This window comes from Poeciliopsis prolifica, unplaced genomic scaffold (genome assembly GCF_027474105.1).
Source record: "Poeciliopsis prolifica strain line A6 unplaced genomic scaffold, Auburn_PproV2 SCAFFOLD040, whole genome shotgun sequence".
NCBI lineage: Eukaryota > Metazoa > Chordata > Actinopteri > Cyprinodontiformes > Poeciliidae > Poeciliopsis > Poeciliopsis prolifica.
Genome location: NW_026562415.1, coordinates 1,089,148 through 1,097,738, shown reverse-complemented (window position 1 = coordinate 1,097,738; position 8,591 = coordinate 1,089,148). Strand labels below are relative to the sequence as shown.

General features: G+C 38.0%; 1 protein-coding gene across 1 annotated transcript; it reads right to left on the bottom strand.

Annotated features, from left to right (window-relative positions):
• Positions 1 to 1,775: 1,775 nt before the first annotated feature.
• On the bottom strand, positions 1,776 to 6,779 carry pax4 (paired box 4). Its single transcript, XM_055054834.1, has 11 exons — positions 6,627 to 6,779; positions 6,420 to 6,550; positions 6,076 to 6,285; positions 5,903 to 5,993; positions 4,614 to 4,739; positions 4,451 to 4,533; positions 4,304 to 4,367; positions 4,070 to 4,140; positions 3,055 to 3,151; positions 2,140 to 2,399; positions 1,776 to 2,056 (listed from the first exon to the last, which is right to left on the bottom strand). The coding sequence occupies exons 1-11, from the start codon at positions 6,685 to 6,687 to the stop codon at positions 1,979 to 1,981; spliced, it is 1,272 nt and encodes a 423-aa protein (XP_054910809.1). The 5' UTR covers positions 6,688 to 6,779; the 3' UTR covers positions 1,776 to 1,978.
• Positions 6,780 to 8,591: the final 1,812 nt, after the last annotated feature.

Sequence of the window (8,591 nt, the reverse complement as noted above, 5' to 3'; positions counted from 1 at the left end):
TTTTTATGCATTGTTTCATTTGTTTTTGTTCCACTTTTTTTTTCTTTGGAAACTAACAGAAAAGTAAAAATTGCACACACTTTCAGTGTGTCAAGTCTACTGAAGCAAGTAAAAAGATAAAAACAGGAGAGGTTGGCAAACGCCCTGTGCTGGCTGCCATGCCCAGTTAAACTTAGGCAGATGGAAAAAGTGTGCATTATTAAATTGTTTTGTTGGTTTTTTTTACCTCTCTTACATAAAAGGAATCCTGACTCAGAATTGGGTAATTATCTGTCTGTCTTACAGATTCTGGTCAATAATTGCGTCATTTTGTTTTTGTTTGCCATAAACCAGTGGTGCTTGAGGGCAATCCTCAAGAGCTACCATCCCATGCCTTTTAGATGCATCCTTTCCGCAACACATCTGATGATAATGAATGAGTCCTTACCAGGCCTCTCCAGAGCTGAATAACTAGTTTGGTAAGCTGTTTTGGTTAACTACTGAAGAGGAATGCATGTAAAAGTTGCAGGATCGTAGCTCCTGGGGGCTTGGGGAACCCCTTCCTGACTCAAAGCTTCTGGCTTACCTGTTTGTCCAGTTTTCATGGCAAGACATTAACTGAGTTATTGCTGCCATCAATAACCTCTACTCTTGGATTTTGTTGCCTGTGGAAATCGAAAGTGCATACTCCTTGCACAGTTCAAGAAAAAGCACTCTTAGCTTAGTCCTTATGTCTTGAGTACTTTGTTTTCTCTCAACATACCCATTGATGGAGATTTTTCTCCTTTCTATTTAAAATATTCAGGGCTCTGACTTGCCTCTCTGTCTCATATAAAGTTATTGATGCAAGTGTTACTTTCTTCATCTCTGCAGTTTTTCTTTACCATTGAAAGGACTTCTGGTGCAATGCTTTTGCGTTTTTACTTTATTTGGTTTAAATTGGACTGTGTTGAATTCTGGTTTTGATTTTAAATAAAATCACATTGAAAATTATGTGTGTGTCGGTATTAGGTTTGCAATGTGGGTGGTCATCTCTTTTAGCTCAAATTAAGCTCATTGGATGAATCACATCAGCACAGAAGTAATTGTACAAATTACTGCTTAGACGCTGTCATGTGGAGATATCATTTACTTATCCACCTTCATGGTGTTATTCCAATGAGGGTCATTTGTCAGTAGGCCATTTCCACACTGCTGACCAAGCTGTTTGTGTTCTGATCCTGGGCCTTCCCCTTATGGCTAATTATCAGGGATCTCAGAATATTGTCTCTTTGCTGTTGTAAAGGGACTTAAAGAAACTCAATGCCTTTGCCCTGTTACAGTAATAAAACAGATGTGAAGCCATGCAGATATCAGGTCATGTTCAGAGTTTTTTGAAGCTTCTCTTTTAAAGTTTCTCCCACTGGCTTTCCCTAGAAAATCTTGGAAGGCTGCCTTCACCTCTTTCTGCACTTTTGCAAAACAGCAAAGCCCACAGGCTGTTAAAGCGATAGCAACCATATTACTTTATGGTGATTGCAAATGATCCGTGCAGCTTTGATTTATGTTGACAAGTCATCAGGCCAAACAACTCACTGACAAGAAACATGAAAGTGCTTCGGATTGAGGTCATGCAACATTTTCTAATTTATCTTTTAATTTTCTCTGTTAGCACTTGATGTACCCTCTAAAAATCTACTCCCTGTGAAGCAAGGCCTGCGTTTATTGGTTACCTCAGAGCTTTGAGTCTAGTATTTAAGAACTTGTTCCCTGGAAAGGCACATCAGTAAAACATTCCAGTGAAAGAAAGAAAACGGTTAATCTTTCCAACTTTATTTAGTACATCCTGGATTTACTTTTTTCCTGTTTTCTGAGGGAAATTATTGCATTATTTTTATCTTCTCAAATAATCAATGTGACAGATCTTTTCAATGTAATATTTTACTGAATCAATTTTCTAGTATCAATGAAACAAATCTTTTCTGCAATACTGAATTTATCTTTTCACAGTATATCCATTTTACAGAAGCGAAGTGTGAAGGACTTGTTGCAATGTCAGTCTTTTGTCTCCATCTACTGGCCAGAAATTCTCTGCAGTCTAAAAGGTAATTTACGAAAATCTATTAGAATTACATTTTTAACTCTGCATGCTAAACTCATTCATCATTCTCACTTTCATACCATGCGCCCCAGATGATGCACATCCTGGTGAGACAGGAAGTTCCCATTTGTTTGAAACTGGCTCCACATAAACGATGTGCTCTGCTTGTTCCACTGCTGGCAAACATGGGAGTGGGTTATGAAGTCCTCAGAGGCCAGCTGGAAAGCATTCTTTGGGTACATGTTGTCTTGAGTCAGAGGGAACATGACTGCATCTCTGTTGCATTGCCGTGGAGTCCTATTTGCGGTGTGTGGCAACGTGTCAAACACCTGCTGAGGAACTAAGGGAGAACACATATTAATACACCTGCACACCTGTAAGTCATACTTTCTAAGCATAAGAAACTAGAAGGGATCAAGCAACTTCACTGGAAAATTTACCAAAAATGAAGCTTATGTATATTTAAGCGACTTTTGTAAGCATCTGAACATCAGCATTTAGAGCCTAAATATATAATAGTCTATACCGGTGTCATTAATAACTGTCTCTCCTTCTCTCTTCAAATGCGTGTTGATAATACATTTGGGTGGCAACATAACTGAAGTACACAACAGAAACAAATCTAAAGAAGTAATAAAATAAACTTTGGCAAGCAAAAATACATGTAGCTGGCAGAGAAATCAAAGCTGTACCTACGAGTCAACTCTTCCTGCAAATTAGTTTTATTGGAAAATTGTAAAACTTTCCAGGTGTTTGCAAATAAATGGATTGCAGAAGTAGAGTGCAAGTAGTTGAAACCCAATATTACAGGGAATTTGTCCAAATTGAACACTAAATTATGCGTTTGGTTATCATTGCAATGCTAGTTATTTATTGCAGTCTTCACTATTCCACCCATGAATAGAATTAGTGAAACTTTGTAGGCTAATAATTTGAACATAAAAGTGGTTAGATTATTTAGCATATTAAAATTCAACTCTGATAAAAGATCTTACCAGCTGCTGTTTGAGAGAAGAAGCCATTGTGTAGCTTCCTGGAGACTCTGGGTAAGAATAAACTGTGTTGACAGTTTATTCTTAATGCATCCGTTTCCTACAATCAACAATGACCGTTTTTAAGAATGTGTACATCTCCCATTGTTAAAATTAAGACATACTTAATGTAAAAGATGGGACAGTGATTAATCACTTCAAAATCCTTTCCACAGAAATTCCGATGAAAATTCTACCATGTACCTTCTCCTGACTGATACCTTTATAAAATGAAGTCCTTTTGATACTTTGTAACCTCTTCAGTTTTTTTAGCTACAGAATGCAAATGAGAAAATGCTATGAAAACAGTAAGCACTTATGCAGTAGTTCAACTCATCTATTGCAATGATATTGTATAGTATTATTTTTTGGGCCATATAAAGATCATGAATGTCTTCAAAGGGCCAGTTATGTCAGAATGAATTGGTAAAACCCATTAAACCTTTTAAAATATTGATATAAATAGCTGTCTCTGCGTTTGATAGACTTCTTAAAATTAAATAATGTACATCTTTTCACATTTGTCAGAACACAGATTACAACTGCTTTTATTTGATTGATAAAGTACAATATGAGGACACAACTGTTAGCTTGAAGTTCCTATTTATGTGTCCCTAGTGTTCAGAGGGCCTCATCAAAACTTACGGTTGGCCAGAATTGCCTGCAGGGCCTTCGGTTTGACATGTGCCATACATATAGAAATGTCCCCTGAAAAATATCCCTACTTTAAGCTGAACAAATACGTTTGTATTTCAAATGTTTTGATATATATCACAATGTGAGAAAAAATGCTTTGATGTGACTTATCAGTCATTTCTACATGACATAAATATGTCATGAAAATCTGACATTTTGATGTGTTTAGAGCCAGAAAAACTTAATGTAATTAGGTTTGCCCTCACCACTGATTCAAGCAGAGTTTTAAGTTCTACAGCAAAGACCAAATGAGGTGTAAAAGCTTAATCTACAAGTAACCTACCTGTGACGTAAAGCTGTGTGTGACGGCTTGATTTAAAAGAAGGCAGTCTCTTTGCTGCTGCAGGTCTGAGGCTGTAGGGAAGAGATTTGTTTTCTAAAAAAATATGAATGCAATTTCTTTTTTTTTCTTGCAGCTATTTGTGTGACACTTGCACAATTATTTGCAAACTAAACCCTGCTTTGCAGTTTCTCCCAAATACACAGTTGTGTTGTATTTTTACCCCAACATCCTTACTTTTTGTTCTGCTTCTGTGTTTGTTTTCCCTCCTCCATTTAGCTCGTCTGTTGGAAAACCATACCTACAAGAAGGAAATGAGCCATCATGTTTCATGATGTTGATTGTGTTTGTGTATACAAACTACTATGGTGATCAAAAGTATACCTTAATGGTGTCCTCAGGAAGTTTAATTTCAGCTGACAGCTTCTCTCTTGTATACAGATCAGCGTACTGGCTCTGGGAAAATTCTGGTTCGAGAGAGATGAGCGTGTATTTTCCTGAGCGTAAACACGCCGGAATGTCACAGGATGATGAACTGGATGATTACCTCGCTCGAGTGCTCTGCTCTGCTCCGGGGTGAAAGTGGTGCGGTTCTTGTGCTGGGCACCTTCAGGTTTCTGCTCATCAGAGTTCATCACTTGCTTGTTCACTTCTTCAACCATAGAGTAATGATCTGCAAAAAGTACATTGGTTAGCACTTCAGTTTGATTATAAACAAGATATAACGCGTATGAATAAGTTTTGAAAGTATGTTTTAGTTATTAAAATTACACCCCCTAGTTTGAACATGACTTTTTCAGAAAGGTGTGCATAATAACCAAAGATGTCATCAAAGGACCTAAAATGGTCTCTTGCTACTGTTGATGTGAAGGTAGATGCCTCTACAATCACAAAAATACTTCACAAATCCTACTTTCAAGGTGAGAAAAAAGTAAACATTAGCGAGCGAGCCCTAGAGAAAACTGAAGTCCTCAACAACCAGGGTCCTTTGAAATCAAGTATGAATTCTAACCTTTTATCAGAAGTTCCTTGAGAAAAAAAAAAAATGTGTACTGGACCATAACTGGACTTTGAAATATGTGAGTGATGCATAGACTTTACATTCTCCACCAGTAAATCCATTAAGAACTAGTTAAAAAAAAAAAAAAAAAAGTAAGGCCCTGGGCCACAGTCAAAGTCCAGCTCTTGATTTCACTGAGGTGGTGTGAGACCCCTTAAAAAAAGAATGTATATACCGCAAATCCCTCAAACAAGCAAAATCTTGAAGCTTCTAAGACATGAGGTTTCTGTTTTGTTTTCATTTAATTTTAGCTTAGAGCCTTTCACATCATAATACCTTCCAAGTACTCTAAAAGGATTTTAAGACATCCTAGAGTCACATTTCACCAGTAGTGGTATTGTGTAAATAAATGAAATGTGAGGTTAGCTTTAAAACTAAACCCATGCAGAGGGAGTACTTAGAGGGAAAACTAGAGGTCCAACAATGGACCTCTGATGAAAACCCTCTTTAAATGCACATTATGGAAGAGGAGTCTGGATTATGACATTCCAAAATACATGTTATATCTTGTTTATAAGCTTTGCAAAATGTCTATAGTTATCCTTCAAATGATTAAGAATTTTACCTGTTTAAGTAAATACACTCTAAAAAATAGATCAGAAATTAGCTAATATGTTTAGGTGAGGTTTAAGCTGATTCAATTATATTTATCTGTTAACTGCAAGGATTTACCACAACATGACTTGGTATATTTAAAACAAAAGATCAGTGTGAAACTCTTCACAATTAATGAGTGTACAACATTGTTGTCAAAGTAAGATCTTTTGATAACTTACCCAGCTCAGCTCTGATGGGAGCATTGACCTCCATGCACATTATCCCGTGATCCAGGTGGATTTTTCGCAAAATCCTATTTATGGATGACACCTTGCAGGAAACGGCGCGCAAAACAGTTTTATCAACTGCAGATAAAAAGGTCAAATTTAAAAGCATTCTTTATTCCACTTACACTTGGAATTTTTGCGGCTTTACAAATTCTTGCAAGTCGTTTTCGTATTTCCCAAGCAAAAATAGTTGGCGTTTCCCTCTTGCACTGGATGATGGTGGAGATGACGCCGGGAGTGAGAAGCCGAGGGCGGCTGCCTCCTATGGATTTGGGCTTCACCAGCCCTGTGCGCCTGTAGCGGCACAGTATCTTGCTGACGCACCCGTTGGAAACCTACAAAGACGCACTGCGTTAATGCAATCTATGACAGATCGACTTCATTTGATCAATCCTGTTCCCGTTGTAATTACGCTCTTTTTTTTCCTCCCAGAAACATGTTTTGTCTGAGCTGTTTGGATTGTGCGCACCCGAAGAATTCTGGATATGTCACTTGGGCGGACTCCCTCCGAGGCCAGCGCAATCATCTTCCTTCTCTTGGATTCTGGTAGAGGTCTGCCGTTGAGAAAGGTTCCTCCTAATTGGTTGACACTTCCGCCACCTTGTGATTAACATATCTTCAATTTTATAACTCAGCTTAAAGTTTGATAGATGTTCACAAAAAGTGCAAAACTAACCTTGGCTTTGCAGACTAATGCTTGTTCCGCACGTCCTCGCTTGGTTCCAGGCTCCTAACATTTCTGTGCAGGACCGAATTCGGGATGAAGCTCGAAGCCTAAAGGCCTCTTAGGATTGACAGTGTGTGGAATCAAAGCTCTTGGCGGAGATTTATAAGCCCACAAGAGCGGAATATAACGCGGTGCCCTGCGTACTTCCTGCAACGTCAATAAAGCTGGGAGGGAGAATGAGGGTAAAACTGGCTTTAAACTGCAGGGTGTCCTTGTGGGCGTTTGTTCGTTTACTAATTTCTGATGGCAAGTTGTTGCATTACACAACTCTTCCTTCTTTTTTTTCTTTTTTCTTTAAAAAAAATTGAAATCTTGTATTGTTCTCCATCTACTTCAAAAAATATGCACTCCTTTTTGTTAGGCTGCAATATATCCAATTGAAGTAAATTTCAGTTTGTGGTTGTCTGTTCAAATTAAATGAAAGTTATCTGAGGACTATGCATTTTCTTTCTTTTTTATATTTTAAAATTACTATAATGAGATTATACATCATATGTGCTGCTTTCCATTGTCGCGATTAATAGAACAGTGCTTCATAAAATTTATGTCCTGACCATGATTTAAACAGACTGTCCGGTTTGAGCCATGTTATATGAAGCATTTTGTTCAGTTTCTGTAACAAACTTCTGATCCCTTAATAAAACAGATTTTGTTTTACATAGAATTGAACTCTATTTACAAATGTAAGCTTATTTCCTCAGGCTCAAGAAAATAAGTTGCGCTGGAATTTATTAAGGGGTGCTTAATTAAAGTGACCAAGTAATGAAGCACCACATTCTGTTTTTAGTCAAAAATTTCTAAAAAAAAAAAAAAAACATTTAAAAAAAATTAATAAGAAACATGCATCCTTCTCTTTGCACTTCATAATTAGGCACAACTTTCTTGGTTTGTCACCTGAAATCCCTTTAATATTAACTGAAGTTGATCATTATGAGTTACTTGGAATATCCTCACTTGGCACTTTTCATATTTAAGGGACGTCTAAAAAAAATTTAAATCCTAGTTCATGACAGTGTAGCAAATCTTCCTGATATTCCATGATTTCATTGTACCTTCCCTCCCGTGTTCTCATCAGTTCCTTTTTGCGCAGTGACTGGTAGTCTTAATTAGAGAGATTGAGGCGCGCTCAATTTTAGCTTTTAAACTTTCATGTTGATTCCAGCTTCACATTTGGCAACTAATTGATCCCAGCTTCTCCGGGAATCGGATGAATCAGCTCCAGTGTGTCTCCGGGCTTGCAGTCACGTGACACGAGCATCCTCGTTCACAGCTGAAGTGCCTCGGATTAAAAGGATCTCTGGCCTCCTCTCATAAAGCAAACATTTGGAAATCTGCTCCAATGATGACTGCCATATGGTAAAGTGCTTTTGATAAATCATAAATCCATCAGGTTCTCTCGTTTTATTACATTTTCCTTCAAAACGTGAACAAATAGACCTATAAAGGCGCAAGGAGAGGACCAATTGGGGGGACCTCGCTTATCCAGAAGTGGGAGGCTAACATCCTCACAGATGTTCCTTGGGCAGACAGCCGATAAAAATGCGTTGTAAACGCTTTCAAGGGGAAATATTTGACAAGCAAATATTAGCTCATGTGAAAACCCCACACATGGCTCGTCTTTGGGCCTGTTTAATGACTAATTGAATATCATTAGTTGGGTCTACACACACCGAAGTGGCATCGACATAAAGGCTCCGATTTTACAAAGCCATATGGCTCACATTATACATTAACCACGAGTGAAAGGACTGCAACTGTGTGTGTACAGTCAGGACGACTGGATGGAGGACACCATCATCTCTATGCCAACCAGGACAAAGGGAGGGTAAGGCCATCGTTTTTGTTTATTATAGGAGGTCGGATAGGGTTGTTACTTTACAGGTTACTGCTTTGTTACAGGCCTGCCACGTGCCA